General features: G+C 29.3%; 1 protein-coding gene across 3 annotated transcripts; it reads right to left on the minus strand.

Annotated features, from left to right (window-relative positions):
• Window positions 1-7,431: 7,431 nt before the first annotated feature.
• On the minus strand, window positions 7,432-12,091 carry LOC118347739 (rust resistance kinase Lr10-like). Of its 3 annotated transcripts, none has more exons than XM_035687950.1 (7): window positions 11,845-12,091; window positions 11,264-11,547; window positions 11,074-11,106; window positions 10,620-10,658; window positions 9,962-10,027; window positions 9,402-9,443; window positions 7,432-8,749 (listed from the first exon to the last, which is right to left on the minus strand). In XM_035687950.1, the coding sequence occupies exons 1-7, from the start codon at window positions 12,075-12,077 to the stop codon at window positions 7,611-7,613; spliced, it is 1,836 nt and encodes a 611-aa protein (XP_035543843.1). In that variant the 5' UTR covers window positions 12,078-12,091; the 3' UTR covers window positions 7,432-7,610. The 3 variants fall into 3 exon arrangements, with proteins under 3 accessions (XP_035543843.1, XP_035543844.1, XP_035543842.1); XM_035687951.1 differs by having other exon boundaries at window positions 11,264-11,653; XM_035687949.1 differs by having other exon boundaries at window positions 11,264-12,091.
• Between the last annotated feature and the right edge of the window lie 7,430 nt (window positions 12,092-19,521).

The following is a 19,521-nucleotide window of genomic DNA, read 5'->3' on the forward strand; positions in this document are numbered from 1 at the left end:
GAGGTACTTCTGGGTGGACCGGTGCAGTTCCGTTGGATGTATCCAGTTGAAAGATATTTGGGTCGATTGAAGCGCACTGTTGGGAATAAAGCCAAAGCTGAGGGTTCAATAGCAGAGGCTTATATACACGATGAATGGTTAACATTTTGCTCTCTATATCTTCGTGGTGTTGAGACACGATTTAGTCGTCAAGAGCGAAATGCTGATCTTGCTACTCCGCCTCCTCGTGAGCTATCAGTGTTTTCCCAGAATGTACGACCCTTGGGTGCACAAACAGGTTACGATTTAATTGATGGAGAGTTGGGTAAGGTTCGGTGGTATGTGCTAAATAACTGCCGAGAGATTGATGATTATCTTAGGTATGTCATTTAATTTATTTGAATAATTATAGTTTTCTTTAAATTAATTAGAATTGTTGTGCTCAAAATATACTTTTTTTGCAACATGTTATAACAGTGACCACATGGACAAACTTAGAACGGAAGGCGTAGAAAATATAGAGGCAAGACACGAGGAAGAATTTCCCGGATGGTTTGAAGAACGTGTATGAACTAAAATTATATATATGTTATATTGTGAAATTTTTAACTCTGGATAATAAAATAATAAATATATACTATTTCAATTTTTAGATTTTGGAACAACGTGCTCGTGATCCCGGATCAATTTCTTCTGAATTGTATGCATTGGCCCGTGGTCCCTCAAATAGAGCACTTCGATATACTGCATGCACGGTTCGAGATTATAGATTCCATACTTTGGACCGTGAACGTAATAGAAAGACTCAAAACTGTGGTGTGTTGGTCGAGGGGAGTCATGGAACAGATGATATTGACTATTATGGTGTCATACGTGATATTATCGGATTGAAATATCTGGGTGGGTCTGTAACATATGTCTTCAAATGTGATTGGTGGGATCTAGGCGGTGGTCGGGTTTCGATACATAGGGATAATCACTTTACGAGTGTCAATACTGCATCTAAATGGTACGAAGATGATCCATTCGTATTGGCTTGTCAAGCTACCCAAGTCTATTACTTGATTGATCCAATGAAAAGTGCTGATGAAGATAGTGGGGAGATAACTTGGCGAGTCGTACAAAAATTTGTTCCTCGAAATATATATGAAGCAGGAACGAGTGCAGATTACGAGAATAGTGGAGATGAAGATGACAATCCGATTGTTGAGGCATACCAGGAAGATGGAGAGGGTATTAACTTGTTTGTTGACCTCGGTGCACTCGAGTTGCTCCCCTTGTGTAGAGATGATGTCCCACCCGTACATCTCGACCCGTCTGTATTAAATGATCATTCAATTCAAGTCAGTTTGGAGGAAGATGAAGAAGACGAGTCAGAAGATGAATACGAATCAGAATCCGGGCAGGAGGTGGATAAAGATGATGAAGAAGAGGTGCATGATGATGATGAAGATGTTATTGATGGAGATTCTGAAACAACTATGGAAAATTCATCTGAAGAGTAAAAGTACTAAATATTTTATTTATATAGGTGACTATAAAATATCTTAAATTTTCATAATTTCTTCTAATTAATTTTCTTTGATATAATTAATTATTTTAAAGAATGCCGCCAAAACGACAACGAAGAAATGTGCCTCCGCCAAGTCCAAGTCCTGAATCCATTGAGGACTCCCCACTCGAGGAATCCGTTCCTGAAGATCAAGCTAACACAGAAGAGAACAACAGCCAGTCGACACCTACCAGTAAGGAAATATTGTCGTTGATAATTATATATATAGTTAATACTTTTTTCTCAATAACTATATAATTATAATTATAGTATATCTATTATTATCATGTAGTTGATGCATCTGCACGTCGCGGTCGTGGCTATACACGTGGAATCTCTCTTGAAAAAAATAGAAGGCACGGTAAACTGAAGGTCACAATTCCTGATAATTCCACTGGAGGAGTGGATGATAGTGCAGCAGCGCTTTCCTCCTATATTGGCACAGTAGTTCGAGCTTATGCTCCATTTTATGTGCGCTCATGGCGAGATGTTCCGAATGAGATTAAGGAGCACATTCGAAGTCGTGTGCTGGTGAGTTTACTTTTCAGTACATTTTTTTCACTTAGATTAATATATTATATTTTTTACCTGATTCCCTTGTTAGGATGAATTCGACCTCGACTTTGGCCGTAGCGAGGATTTGAGAACCGTGAATGAGTTGATGGCTACACTATTCCGACGTCACAAAGGACGATGTCATGACCACTTCAAGAAGTTTGAGACGTTGGAAGAGGCTGCGCAGTCTCCTTTTCAGCAGATGAAGTTAGATGATTGGAGAAAGTGTTGTGATCTTTTCGCATCTCCAGATTATCAGGTATTTTACATTTATATCTTTTAATTATTTACATTCATATTCGTTTTATACATTATATGTATACATATTACAATTAACATTTTTAATATATTTTGTAGCACTTGAGTTCTACAAATGCACAGAATAGATCCGTTCTGACTGTCCACCATCGTGCCGGTTCAAGGTCATTCCACCGTCTTGCTGAAAAAATGGTAATTAAAAAATTATAGAATTCATTTATTTTCCTGATATTCTTTCTGATAAGTACTAACATTATCTTTTTAAAATTGCTAATATTGTCGCTTTGTTAGAAACGTGATGATCCTGAAAACTTTTCCCTCATTCATGTCTATGCTGCTGCTCACACTAATGAGCATAGTGAGTGGATGGATCCTGTCGCTGCAGATAATTATGTAAGCAGTGTTAATTTTGTTAAATAAATTTTTTATAGAACATTTTAATAGTTTATTTCTTATTTCTATTTCTTTTAATACGTTACTAATTATTTACGATCATTACCTTTTAAATTGCAGAACAAAATGTTGGAGATGCAGTCGACTTCTGCGGAATCCTCTCCTAGTGACATAGACATATTCACCCAAGTGCTCGGGCCGCAGTCTAGTATGGCAAGAGGTTTGGGACGATCTATCAAGCATAAATGTTCATCCTCCTCAACCTCATCGGCTTCACAAATTAATAATCTTACAGCAGATTTAGAAGCTGCACGGCGTGAGAATGAGTATATGAGGTCGAGACAGCAAGAGTTAGAGTCTCTCTTAGAACGACAGTCTCATTTAGAGACGCGTTTGCAGGACCAACAGAGAGACCAGGAGGAAAGAATACGCAGTGAAGTGCAAGAGCAAGTGCAACGAGAGATGATGGTGCAAATGGAGCGTGTTATGTCGTTGCAACAGAATCCCCGTGGGCGAGGGAAAAAGAAGAAATAAATTTTATCAATATTTCTGACTAGTTTTAATATCTAATTTTGTACTTTTATAAGACATTGTTACTTGTTAATTGGGTATGTAATATGATCCCATTGGTATTTTGTTTTTAAATTTTATGAAATTAGTATTTCTGATCTGTACGTTCGAATGTAAATAAAAATCGTTCGAACGTTGGTTCACACTGTAACAAACGTTCGAACGTAAATACAATTGAATCGTTCGAACGTTAAACCGACTAATGTTCGAACAAAGAACTTGCATTCGGACGCTCCTTCGTTTACATTCGAAATAACATCCGAACATTAAACGCGCTACGTTTGAACATTTACGTTTACGTTCGAACAAATATTCGAACGTTTATTGTAATTAACATTCGGACGCATTAAGATTCGAACGTAAATATGATACGTTCGAACGATATACAACAAACGTCAACTTCTCTCATTCGAACGCCAATCGGGTCGGGTATAACGTCCGAACGTTTAATTTTACGTCCGAACGTGATTTTCTGTGATAGTTCATAACCGTCACAAAAAAGGAACGTTCGAACGTTGTACCGAACGAAACCCTTCCAACCGTCACTAAAAATATTTTTTGTGACGGTTGAACAGTAAACCGTCACCAAATGTTTTCTGTGACGCACTTTACGTGACGGTCATGGTGACGGTTTCAAACCGTCACCAAATATGTTTAGTGACGATTTGCCATTTTTTTGTGACAGTTTCCTCTGTCACAAAATACACATTCTGTTGTAGTGATTATAATATAAGTACATTATTTTATAATAATTAACATATGCTAGTATAGTATTGAATTTAATTATAGTTTATATAAGTTCTAGATTTTTTATATGAGTATATATGATCAAATGTGTAAAAGTGTATTTACAAAAAGACCAAAAATGTTTTTATCTTTGATATATATATATATATAATATCAAAAGTACGTTTTAATATTAAGGTTTATGTTTAAGACTAAAACTTATATGTGATGTTATATCAAATGTTTTATTAAAAATTATAAGATTAATTTTATGTTATATTAATTATCAATTTAACATATAATATATAATATAATATAAAAAATGATATATAATATAAAAAAATTATAAATATATATCGGTTCGGTTTAAACAGATTTTTAAAATAAAAACTAATACCGCACTGATTTCGGACCGATTTCAATTGTTAAGAATCGGTACCTCACTCGACTGCTTACAAATAGGACCGAATCTACCAGTTTGGTCTAGTTCAGTCCAGTTCAACTGTTTTCCAGTTTTATTTTCAACCCTATATATATACACGATGAAACTTATTATAATACCCAAGTCAGACAATTTGCAGGTTATATTGGTTAGAATTAGTGGTAAGATACCTATCCCGAACTCCATCTTCTCCTGCCTTCACCTTCACGAGTGCATAGACTTGGAGTTGGTTAGACTGCCTTTGTCCTTGCTGTGGTCCCTATTATATATTTTAACAAGAAACTTTAATTTCTAAAAGGACCTTAGATAATCTATGCTCTGCAATATTGAGCCTAATACAATTAATTGAAATAGAAAACGTCCATCTCTTCTAGTTAGGCCTGTGCAAAATAATTTGTTGGCCCAATCTGTCCGACCCATTCACCCGATAAAGTCGGGTTGAAAGGAGATGCGGGCTGATCTGATCTACTCAGCGGGCGAAACCGTAGCCCCCAATATCTCATCTTTCTCCACACAAAAAACCCTGAACCATCTTCGATCCTCTATTTCAATTTCTTCCATTGCTTTCAAATTCCCCAGAAAGCAAATTTGGCCTCACTTGTACAAATAAAACACCCACTGAAAATAAAAATATCTCAGCAACGATTAGCAAAGTACTAGCACAAATATACAACTTAAGCCTTAAATTGTTATTATGCACTCTTTCATCGCTTACGGATGTGATGTCCACCCAAAGCTCCGAGACGAAGCCCAAGCTAAGAGCTCTTCGAATGCTGATCACTTGGTTTGCCACCATATTCGACCTCTGCACCATTTGTTTACCTTTCCTCAGTGCCACCCTTCCATTGATCTACTCACCAACTTCAAGCAAGTCCCTTTCTTCCACACTTTCCTCACTCCTCGTATTCCTCTTCGCACCCTTCAATTCAAGGAAATCGAAAGTCGGTGAAAGAATTTCTTCAGGAAAGGTCTAGAGATTGCGAGAGAGGGGATTGCGGGCCGACAACTTTCCAGCCGACCCGAATGGGTATTCGGGTCGGTTCAATTTAGTTCCCATTGGGTCGCTTTATTTTCTTTGATTATGGGCTGCCGGCCAAGTCGGGTCGGGCCCAAAAGTGCTTGGGCGGGCCAATTGTGCAAGCTTAGTTCTAGGTTTTCTTTTAAGATAAGCTCATTTCAATTCATTATTATAAATTTTTTAAATCTTAATATAAAATATAATAAATAATTTAATTTTTTAAAATTTTAAAATAATAATAATAATAATAAATAAATTTTTAATAATATTTTATCAATTTAACTCCATTCAACATTCAAAAATCATGATGAGATTTATCAAGCTGGGCTGTGTCGAATCAAATTTAGAGGTATTAGTCAGGCTGTTAATCAGGTTGGGCTTTGTCGAGCATGATGATTCATGTTATTTGTTAGTATTAGATAACAATACGAAGGATATATAAGAAAATTTGAAGAAAAAACTTTAAGGGGGCGTTTGGAACATAAACTACTCTCAACTACTCTCAACTCATCTCAACTCATCATTACAATTTTTTCAAATTTCAACATAAAATATAATAAACAATTCAACTTTTTCAAATCTCAAAATAATAATAATATTAAAAAATAATATTCTAATAATATTTTATTATCTCAACTCAACTCAACTCAACTCACTTCAACATCTAAACTCACCCTAAATGAGTGCCATGTTTTAGGGCTGGAGGCCAGGCACCACCCCCTGCCACCTCACCATCCACTGCCCCGGTCCCGCCTAGGTGGCTCGGGCAACCCCGCCGTCCTCCTCCTTTTCTTATTTTTAGTTTTTTTTTTTTTTTTTATTTCTTCTTGTCTTCTTGCTCTTAAAGCATGGCCGTGGGTTTGCTAAAGCTATTCATAGCATAGTTCCTTTGCTCAGACCCATGATCATGTCGTGGTGGTGATTTTATTTTTTTATTTTTACCTTGTGCTATGTCGTTTGTATTTTGTAATTTCTTAGATTTGTGGTTGGATGAAAGATTTGTGGATTTTAGAGATGAATCTGTAGACTTGATATTGTTTGTTGGTTGTTTTGTATGTTTTTGCTTTTTCCGGTTGTTTTCTGCCATGGGTGGGCAGTGGACAGTGGGGAATAAATGGATTGCATGGCCAATTCGCCCCTCGGCACCTGTATGGAGGGCTCCACCGTTAGGTGCGGAGCCGAATCCTGGGGGGAAGTCCCGTTCTCCACCCATGTCAGGGGTGGGGCGCGGGAAAGGGCGCACCCCCGATCGGGAAGGTACGGGAAGCACCCCTACCATGTTTTTCTGTATAAAACACAATTCTATAAAATTTTGGTGGATCAACCAGGATACTTAAGGAGCAAATGACGAAAAAAAAATATTTTTTATTTTTTGGAACTCGAATTACTCAAATAAATCCGTGAACCCACAAGTTAATCCAACACAACTCAATTGTTAATAAGGTGAAGTTAGAATCGATCCAAATGGATCCGAACCTGTTTATACTCAATCTTAATCATATATTTTACATTTTGGATTAGCGGATCATATTAAAAGCTGACAACCTTAGTATGAGAGTAACTGTAACATTTAGAGCAAAGCTTTTGTGAGAATGAACTTATTAATTGGACAGTGGAATGCAATCAAAGAAATTGATATAGTTTGAGGTGTAAATTGTTCATACTGTTATTCGAGGCAATTCAAATGTCTTCTCATTTAAGGTTAAAATATTTAATAATTTGAGAACCAATATAATAAAAATATATATGATAAAATAATTAAATTTAGCTAGTTTTAGGCGAAGATATATATGAAAGCATCATAACAAATTTGTGAACTAGGACCAAGATTATCTCCATATTCAATAAATTAACAAAAGATGACTGAATCGTTTGAATATTACTACCTGAAAACATTTTTCTACTAACAATCATTTCATAATTCAAAGCATATATGAGTAAAGAGAATAAATAAGAAAACTACTATAGGAATAAGCAGAGTTATCAAATACCACACCAACATTCATTATTATTACATAGAAATATGAAACATCTAATTTGAGTTTATATCAAAGATGAGAAGACCTGCCAGCTTCCTTGACTAGGGATGATAGAATTATGTTCTTGATTGAGAGATTCTACGATTGAGTACTACTGGACTGACTTGATTCATTTGAATGCATTGATAAGCAATGTTGATTTGGAATCTCCACGTTATGCTCAATTTGTTGCTCTGGTAATGAAAATAAAGGCTTAGGAGGTAGTTGCAAGGATCCAACTTCCCCTTCAAGCATTTCTACCACTTTGTTCATAGAAGGACGATCACTAGGCTTCATCTGTATACACCATAAAGCAACTATGATCATCAACTTGCCTATTTCCTCTTCCTCCTTTGTGGCATATTCCTCCATTTCTATATCATTTCCATCATGCAATTGGTCGTAGACCCATGTGGGAAAGTAGATTTGGCTCGAATGTTCTGCATATGCGTTCAAATTCTTTCTTCTACCTGCCATTTCCATCAATAACATTCCAAAACTATAGACATCAGCTTTGTATGAGATGCCTCCAATATTTTTATAGAAAAACTCGGGAGCCATGTATCCAAACGTTCCCCTTGCAGCAGTCAAAGAAACAATGCTATCATCTATTGGATATGATTTTGCTAAACCAAAGTCAGAAAGCTTGGGATGAAGATTCTCGTCAAGAAGAATGTTGTGAGGCTTTATATCAAAATGCAAAATCCGTATGTCACAACCTCGATGTAGGTATTCGATCCCACGAGCCACCCCTAGAGCAATTTCATGCATTTTCTTGTAGCTTATGAGGATACTTCCTTCTTTCATAAAAATATGGTCATTCAGAGACCCTTTAGACATGAACTCATATACAAGAGCACGCTTTGATCCTTCAACACAAAAACCAATGAGTTGCACTACATTAACATGATGAATTCTTCCAATGGTTGCAACCTCATTGATAAAGTCTTGCCCATTAGCTTTGCTCTTAGTTAATATCTTTATTGCCACAAGTCGGCCACTTCGAAGTGTTCCTTTAAATACAGTTCCATAACCTCCTTCACCTAGTTTGTCCTTGAAATTCTTGCTCATCTTCCTAATTTGTGGGTATGAATATCTTATCGGCGCGAGATTGTTGTGACTTTGTAGAAAGTCTTCAATAGCATCATACATTGACAAATGCCTCCTTCGCCATTTATAGATCAAGAATGCAACCACAATTGGAGTCCCTATTACCAGTTTTGCTCCAAGGTATAGCCCTATGGAGAAACAACACCACACGAAAGAATCGGTTACATTTTTTCAAATAATCTCCTCTTCCATAATAGATAGACTAACTATCAATTTTTCTTTTTACATCTTTATTTGATTTGATTTTTTTGTATTTCCTATTTTATATTTGAACTCCTTTTATTTTAGAAAGAAAATAAAAATAGAGTTCAAAATATAATATTGATTTATAAATAATAGTTATTTCTGAAAACAAATAAATTGTTCATGCACTATTATAAAAGTTCCTCTGTTTTTTCCCTTGATACATTTACAACTCAGAGTACTTGTCTTTCTAAATTCTGGCTAGTAATTAAACAAGGTTTATTTTTTTATTTTAATCAGATTCAATTAAATGTCATTAAAATAATCTTATTTTTTCATGGTCCACTGTCTAAAATATCTTCTAAAATATTTTTTGCTATTAGGTATAGTCCTAAATATATAATATGGAGAAAGCTCACCAAGCTATACTAAAAGAAAACTAATAGGTTATAGCTGAGTTATTAGTCTTTGGAGATACAACCTAGTAATTAAGAACAAGTATTCATGCTTTACAGTCTAAATAACAATATACTAAAACCAGGAAAAAAATGAAGAAGATCAAAGCCAAAGGGGATCGAGATATTGTTAGTTTCTTACCCAGATATAAAACCAGTATAATCCACTTTATGGGTGCAGCAGCTACAAGAAATATATATAAAAACATAATAATGAATCAACAAGGTGACTTAAATAGTTTTCAGAGTACGTACAACAATAATTTATATAAACCTCCGGACTTTTATGTCTAAATCCCTTGCTATATGTGAAATCGTCATTTGTTTAAAAAACTTAAGCTGATAAAAATAGGTAGATTTTATTATTTATTTTATATCTTAGCACTCACCCTCAATAGATAGCCCAACACTTGAAATATTTAATTAAATATTCCCAGACCTATAGATATCTACAAGACTACTATAAAATCTAACCCTATCCAAATTATTCAAATCCTACCCTCAACACTTGAGTCATGTGAAGCAAAGCATGGATATTTGATGAAATTTCAACATATAGAAAAAATCATGTTAGCCTACAATAATATTGAGACTTTCAACATTTTCGACTTGATCAAGGCTTGAAAATGAGTGTTTGAAGTATGTCATTGTGCAATTCTGCCCTTTGATATTGCAAACAACTTTTCTGAAAGTTGAACTCACCTTGCGATGTCCAATCATGGTGGTAATGTACTGCTGCAAATAGGGCGTCAGGTAACTTTCCTCGTGCTTTGACAACAAAAGAATACGGTTAAGGAACTTAGAATTATCTAAAACTCTGCATTTTCTTAATTGAAAATATAGTTATAGTACTGTAAAAAAAGTAAACTTTTAATGTAATTATGAAAAGTAAAAAAAGAAAACTTTTAATGTTCCTAATTAAGGATATTGTATGCTCATTAATAGTACTGTATGGTTTTTTAATTTGCATGATCTCTAGAGTTCTCTATAGAGTTTTCTCAGCGATTTATTTATAAATAGGGACAAGCTTGAATCGATCTAATTAGTTTGAGTAGGGATTAATTAACTTTCATATGATCATGACAAAGGAATCTCTCCCGGCCCTGATCTTCTATCACAATTAGATTACCACTCATCATGAATAATGACATTCGTATTTGCTCGCTCTTGTATTATATAAATTAATTCTTTCCCTAGAAACTAAAATTATAGCATTTATCAATGACTTCCAATATCACAACATTCAATTCAATTATTCTTTAGGCCGGTTGAACACTATGATTATTCTTCAGGATCACCCCTTTGATTATGAATGTGAAAATATTAAAATAATCGAAGGAGGGAGTAGATAAATTCTTACTTAGGACGTACAATGCTCCCCCAAGTCCGTTCATAACACCTACGTACGTACAATATAACCAAGAAAATTGATTAATGAATAGAAACATGAGGTGATTAAAATAATTAGAGTATGTCAATTAATAAACAACTTTGCTTTCTAGTCATCATGTTTAGAAAGAAATTAGAGACAACTCTATAAAGGCCCAAAGGTTCTGATTTCGATTCAATGCCATACTCATAATTGGGCTTTAGCAAACTTCTATTCAATGCCAGATGATAAGTGTGACTGAGAATTAATAAAAAAACTTTAGGACAAAGAAGAAGATTTCTTAACATTTTAATATTCCTCTGATTATGTGAACATCAAAGCATAATACGGAGTCTCACCATTAAACTAGTTCATCTATCTCATTTGCCATTCTATCATGTATACCTATTCTTCAAACAACTTAATTTTGAGATAGGAGTCTCACCATTGTATACCTCCTCAAGTCTTTCGAAGAATCCTAGTATTAATCCGACCACCAAAACAAAACCAATATAAAATTAGAAATCGAAGAATTCCAAGAATGAAAGAAATAGTCGAGATGTACAAGATCTCGATCGACTATACCAAAGTGTTGCATATTTTTCACGCATGCATTCTTCTGCGTGCGTACGTACCTTTGGTAGTATAATTATAGCATTGAATTTTATTCGCGTCCTCATCGTAGTCGCAACCGTCGCAATATTCACAATAAACTCGGAACCAAGAAAGCCTAAAACCATATAACAATTCGTTGTGGATCTTTTCGCAGGAAGGAGCTGCTTCTGTATATCCATGGGATATTAGGGATATTAGCTCTAGTCGGCAAGATTCCTCCACCATCTCTGGATTTATATATACATGATATGTAACATATCTATGCATCTGGGAAGATGATGAAGAGTACTTGGTAGAATATACTCTGTTCTCAGAGCAATTAGTTGGAAAGTTGAAATAAGAGTACTGTGAATTAATCACTTGCTTTTCACAGCTCAAGAAAGCCATACTAGTCGTTTCTGAGTAATAATCTGAATATGGATCCATATAACTAAAATTATAACGGGTTAGAAAATAACGAGGGATAGAGGAGAAATTAGCCCTCTGAATACCCGAGTCTACTACTCGGATTGAGTAGTCACTGTAATTGATTTCCCGAACATAGTACTTTCCACCATATAAGTATAAGAAAGTAATGTTGTTCTCACATGACAGGTTATACCTTTGGTCGCCGCAGTTTGGTGGATCCTCCATTAATCGAAATGGATAGCTTATGTTTTGGATACTGCCACAAGAAGGAGAACAAGTACCGTTTGCTGCCTCGGTAAGATGAATATCCTTAACACTGCAAGTTTGATGAAATAGCAAAAGAACGAAAAGGGTTGTCAATACTGCAGGGAAGCTCATGATTCCTCTTGCCATTGAGAGAGAGAGCATATTGACTGAATGAATCATTGAATATAAATGAGTATGGAAAATGGTAGGTTGACTATTAAATATGTATATTAAATGTCTTTATATATATATATATATATTCTTAATGATTAAGAAAATAATTATTAATAAATTTTTTTCTTTTTAATAATTATGAATATTCAAAAAATATTTAAAAAAATAAAAAAATTCATTTATACTAGTATTGTATATATAGATTAGTTTATTTGTAGAGATGAGATGAGATAAGTTTAAATGAAAGTTAAATATAATATTATTAAAATATATATTTTTAATATTATTTTTGTTAAAAAATAAATTAAAAATAGATATAAAGGGGGTAAATTAAAAATGGATTTGGTGAAGAAGTACTGACCTAAACAATATTGATCTGTTCACACTCCAACCGTACAAATTTTACACACATCTTTTAAAAAGTCTCGAACGGTGTGATTTTTTTAACAGATTTGCATAGTAAATTTAGTAAGAGCATTAGTATTTATCTATGTATATGTATATGTAAAGTCATATTTGTATAATATGACCATAAAATCTTTTATATTGACTTATGCATATCCAAATATTTAGCTACCTATAAATAGTGTTTATCCAAATTTGGATAATTACTATTCACCCTACAAATCATATTTAAATAATTATTTCTCTCTCCTTCTATTCTCTTTCACACAATATTTTCATTTTCTCCCTTCTTCAACAACAAAACAAACATTCACTTGTACATTCATTTTATTATTATAATATATTATATATTTTTTTTTTCATTTTATTATATTTTTAATATATTATTATTAAAAAATTATATTTTTTATTATTACATTTGTATTATTAATGTCAAATGTATGTAATGGATGTTAATTGTAAAATATATCTAAAAAAAATTGATTTTAGTAAAAAAGTAATAATAATAAAATAATAATATTTTATTATTATTTTGTCTCAAATATACATAAGTCAATGTGAGAATTTTGCTTGAATGGCAACGTGGATATGTAAAAGAGGTAATTTTGTATATGCATATGCATAAACTAATGCTAATACTCTAAGAATGATATCGGAGAGGATGATAATATATTTTTTTAATAATTTATTTTTTATTTTTATTTTTTTAATTATTTTTTAAAATATTTTTAATGGTTAAAAGGAATTAAAAAAATATATAATTTTATAAATAATATTTTTTAATTATTAAATAAATAAATAATTATCAAATTACTCAATTTTAATAAATAAATAAATAAATATTTTTTTTTACAATTTGGTCCAAGTCAAGCTCTGGTAGAAAAGCCCAATCTACCGGCAGCTACCGATTTAAATGCATCCCCCAGTCTTGCAATTAATGCCTTAGCCTCGTTGGATTTGTATACTAATCTTATCCAAATACTCAGAGGACTAGGGAGTGCTAAGACATACACGTCTACGTCGCTTTTAAGGGACTTCTCTCACAACCACATATCTCACTTCTTTACCAAATTATTCGGTATAAATAAATAAATAAATATTTTTTTTTTCTTTTTCTTTATAAATACGTCTACAACTTATTCCAAGTCAAGCCCACCGAGGGAGACTAGCCCAACCTACTGGCAGCTACCCATTTATCATACAAGGAAAATGATAGGGTTACTACCCTCTTATTACTCATTTACTATTTTTTTTATATTTGATTTTTTTTATAATTTTTTATTTTACTTAATAGTTAAGGAAGTGATAATTAGTAAATTTATATATTTTTTTAATTTTTTCTTAATGATTAAGGATGTTAAAAAAATACTTAAAATAAAATGATAAAAAAATAAAACACTACAAGTAGTAGATGGCTAGTAGATAGGTAGTAAGCCTATCACTACCCATCGTACAAATGCATCCTCCAGTCTTGCCATTAATGCTTTAGGCTATGTTTGGGTACCAAACATTCTTCAACACTTTCCAACTATTCTCGTACTTTTGAAAATACTTCACATGCCAAACAACTTAAAATACTCTCAATGGGACCCACAAACTCACTTCAATCTCTACTCATAACTATTCACAAACATTTTATAATACTTATCACTATTACATATAAATAAAAAATAAAATCACTATAATATATAAATAAAAAATAAAATCACTATAATATTTATAACTATTAAATATAAATAAAAAATAAAATCATTATAATATATGAATAAAAAATAAAATCACTAGAATATATAAATAAAAAATAAAATCATTATAATATATAAATAAAAAATAAAATCACTACTTAGAGTATGTTTGGATAGTAAGAAGTATTAAGAAGTATTCAAAATATTTATGAATAGTTATAAGTAGAGATTAGAGTGAATTTATAAATTTTATTGAGAATATTTTGAATTTTTTAGATGTATGAAGTATGTTGAGTTATTGACTTTTGAGTAGGTAGTTAAAAAATACATAGATCCCATAAATATTATAATGATTTTATTTTTAGTAATAAATATTATAATAATTTTATTATAGTAATTTTTTAATATTAATAAATATTGTAGTGATTTTATTTTACTTTTATATATAATAATGATTTTATTTTTAATTTATATATAAAAGTGATAAATATTATAATGATTTTATTTATATATATAATAGTGATAAATATTATAGTAATGTTATTTTTTATTTAAATATTATAGTGATTTTATTTCTAATTTAATTATAATAGTGATAAATATTATAGTGTTTTACTTTTTATTTATATATAATAGTGATTTTATTTTTTATTTATATATAATAGAGATAAATATTATAATGATTTTATTTTTTATTTATATATTATAGTGATTTTATTTTTTATTTACATATTATAATGATTTTATTTTTTATTTATATTTAATAGTGATTTTATTTTTTTATTTATATATTATAGTGATTTTATTTTTTATTTATATTTAATAGAGATTTTTTTTTTATTTATATATTATAGAGATTTTATTTTTTATTTATATATTATAGTGATTTTATTTTTTATTTATATATTATAGTGATAAATATTTTTTATTTATATATTATAGTGATTTTATTTTTTATTTATATATTATAGTGATAAATATTTTTTATTTATATATTATAGTGATTTTATTTTTTATTTACAAATTATAGTGATTTTTTTTTTTTTACATATTATAGCGATTTTATTTTTTATTTATATATAATAGTGATAAATATTTTTTATTTATATATTACAGTGATTTTATTTTTTATTTATATATTACAATGATTTTATTTTTTATTTATATATTATAGTGATTTTATTTTTTATTTATATATTATAGTGATAAATATTTTTTATTTATATATTATAGTGATTTTATTTTTTATTTATATATTATAATGATTTTATTTTTTATTTATATTTAATAGTGATTTTATTTTTTTATTTATATATTATAGTGATTTTATTTTTTATTTATATTTAATAGTGATTTTATGTTTTTATTTATATATTATAGTGATTTTATTTTTTATTTATATTTAATAGGGATTTTATTTTTTTATTTATATATTATTGTGATTTTATTTTTTATTTATATATTATAGTGATTTTATTTTTTATTTATATATTATAGTGATAAATATTTTTTATTTATATATTATAATGATTTTATTTTTTATTTATATATTATAATGATTTTGATTTTGATTTATATATTATAATGATTTTATTTTTTATTTATAGTTAATAGTGATTTTATTTTTTTATTTATATAATATAGTGATTTTATTTTTTATTTATATATTATAGTGATTTTATTTTTTATTTATATATTATAGTGATTTTATTTTTTACTTATATATTATAGGGATGATTTTTTTTTATTTTATTATTTATATATTATAATGATTTTATTTTTTATTTATATATTATAGTGATTTTATTTTTTTTATAAATTATAGCGATTTTATTTTTTATTTATATATAATAGTGATAAATATTTTTTTTATATATTATAGCGAGTTTATTTCTTATTTATATATAATAGTGATTTTTTATTTATTTATATATTATAGGGATTTTATTTTTTATTTATATATTCTAGTGATAAATATTTTTTTATTTATATATTATAGTGATTTTATTTTTTATTTATATATTATAATGATTTTATTTTTTATTTATATATTATAGTGATTTTATTTTTTTTATAAATTATAGCGATTTTATTTTTTATTTATATATAATAGTGATAAATATTTTTTTTATATATTATAGCGAGTTTATTTCTTATTTATATATAATAGTGATTTTTTATTTATTTATATATTATAGGGATTTTATTTTTTATTTATATATTCTAGTGATAAATATTTTTTTATTTATATATTATAGTGATTTTATTTTTTATTTATATATTATAATGATTTTATTTTTTATTTATATATTATAGTGATTTTATTTTTTTTTATAAATTATAGCGATTTTATTTTTTATTTATATATAATAGTGATAAATATTTTTTTTATATATTATAGCGAGTTTATTTTTTATTTATATATAATAGTGATAAATATTTTTTATTTATATATTATAGTGATTTTATTTTTTATTTATATATTATAATGATTTTATTTTTTATTTATATATTATAGTGATTTTATTTTTTATTTATATATTATAATGATTTTATTTTTTTATTTATATTTAATAGTGATAAATATTTTTTATTTATATATTATAGTGATTTTTATTTATTTATATATTATATTTATATATTATAGTGATTTTATTTTTTATTTATATATTATAGTGATAAATATTTTTTATTTATATATTATAGTGATTTTATTTTTTATTTATATTATAGTGATTTTATTTATTTATTTATATTTTATTTTTTATTTATATATAATAGTGATAAATATTTTTTATTTATATATTATAGTGATTTTATTTTTTATTTATATATTACAATGATTTTATTTTTTATTTATATATTATAGTGATTTTATTTTTTATTTATATATTATAGTGATAAATATTTTTTATTTATATATTATAGTGATTTTATTTTTTATTTATATATTATAATGATTTTATTTTTTATTTATATTTAATAGTGATTTTATTTTTTTATTTATATATTATAGTGATTTTATTTTTTATTTATATTTAATAGTGATTTTATTTTTTATTTATATTTAATAGTGATTTTATTTTTTTATTTATATATTATTGTGATTTTATTTTTTATTTATATGTTATAGTGATTTTATTTTTTATTTATATATTATAGTGATTTTATTTTTTTTATAAATTATAGCGATTTTATTTTTTATTTATATATAATAGTGATAAATATTTTTTTTTATATATTATAGCGAGTTTATTTCTTATTTATATATAATAGTAGCCGGAGTCGGTTCATCAGTGACTTCGAATTCGACTCCGACTCCGACTTCCAAGGGGAAAAACCTCCGACTCTGACTCCACCAAGTCGGAGCCGGAGTGGAGTCAGAGCGGAGCCGGTGCGGAGTCGGATTCGGAGTTGGATTGTCGGATTTTTGCCCAGCCCTAAGTTACTTCTCAAAATTATCTCGAATATTTTATTTTATTTATTTTTAATAATTAAAGAAGTCACTATTAAAAAAATTATGTATTTTTTTTATTTTTAAAAAATATTTGAAAAAATATATAATTACACTAATTTAAAATTGAGAAGATAAACTGATAGGACTGTGTATTAGCATTTTCTTTTTGAGCGGTGCACCGCTCCAAGTACCCGCTAGGCTAAATTAGTCTTTTTATTTTTTTTTTTCAATTTTTCTGTTCATATTTTTTTATCATTTTAAAAAAATTAAAAAATATATATAAAAAAATATCAATACTTACTTCTTTTACAATTAAGTAAAAAAATTAAAATAAAAAATGTGTAAAATGAAGTATCAAAGTAGCAATTTTTTTTTTTTGGGTCGATAATTCGCGGTAGAAGAGCTAGAAGGCATGTACTGTGGTTTAAAAAAATTTCAAAAGAAAAAAAAAAGAAGACAAAATATCATTATCAACTTCGGTCTTTTACAACGAATTATTGACTAGACTTCGAGTCGGCCCTTTTATTTATTTATTTTTATTTTATATAATATACATTACTGATCAGAGAGGATCAGAAATGGCAATCTCGTATTCCTTATTTTTGTTTATGATTTTCACAATGATCGACTATTAAACACCATGGTGCGGATTGTATGGCTCACGATGGATGAATGGAGAATGATGGATTAACAGGAAGATGATGAAAGTAATTCAAACTTAAATTGAAATAGATAGTCACTGGGTTGTGCAAGGCAAAACCTGTTATGATCCTCCTGAGTGTTAAAAGTTTAATCAAATTAGGGTAGGTTGGATACACAATTCAGATGAGAAGAGATATTTTTTTGAAAGTTGAAAAAAATATTATTAAATATAATTTTTTACTCTTATTTTATTTTAAAATTTGAAAACATTGAATTGTTTATTATATTTTTATATGAAAATTTGAAAAAGTTATAATGATGAAATGAGATTAGATGAGATTGTTGTAAAATATTGTGCAAAACACACACACCAATGATGACAAATAAAGTAAAAGCAATCACAATCAAGCACACGACGCATAATATACGTGATTCGGCAAATTTTCTAAGTCCACAGAACTGAAGAAATCTTATTAACCAGAGGAGATTACAATCACTCAATCTCAACTAATACTCTCTAGAGCTTTTTGCTCTCTCACACAATATGCACTCACGAGACAATTGTTCTCTCTCAAAATATGCTTAAGATCGTCCAACACAAGTCTAATATGATATATTTATAATGAGTGGTGCTGGAAACCCTAATTGACAAAATTTGCGTACTTCGCTCGAGCGGCGTGGTCGAGCACACCTTGAGAGAATGACCAAATCAACATTGGCTCAAGCGGAGTGTCGAGCGGGTGTCAAGCAAACACTAAGATTTGTGTCGAGCTCAAGCTTACCGTCGAGCAGACCTCGAGCAAACTCATGGGTTGAGCTTTGCTCAAGCGGTATGTCGGACGAGTGTCGAGCAAACTCACGGGTTAAACTTCGCTCGAGCTCACTGTTGAGTGGAGCGAACTTCGCTCCAGCGCAGGTCGAGCACACATTTAGCAAACACTTTTTTGAGCTCCAAAACCAGTCTCCACATACAACCCAACAGAGATAAGATGAGATGTTTTGTGTATCCAACTCATCCTTAGTATCCAACAATCCTAAAACTTTTGGCTTAATGGTTGAGTTTTTAACAAAACCTAAATCCTCCCAAACATCAATACATTTGTAATAATTTTCCAAATGATCTACGTCTTTTCCCACCCTAGTACATATTCTTTTTGGCACTAACAAACTAACAAGCATATTACTAAACTGACCCTACAGATACAATAGAAGTGCAAATGCTAAAACACTGCATTTAAGACACAAGTACTTAAAAACACAA

Source organism: Juglans regia, chromosome 2 (genome assembly GCF_001411555.2).
Source record: "Juglans regia cultivar Chandler chromosome 2, Walnut 2.0, whole genome shotgun sequence".
Taxonomy (NCBI): Eukaryota; Viridiplantae; Streptophyta; class Magnoliopsida; order Fagales; family Juglandaceae; genus Juglans; species Juglans regia.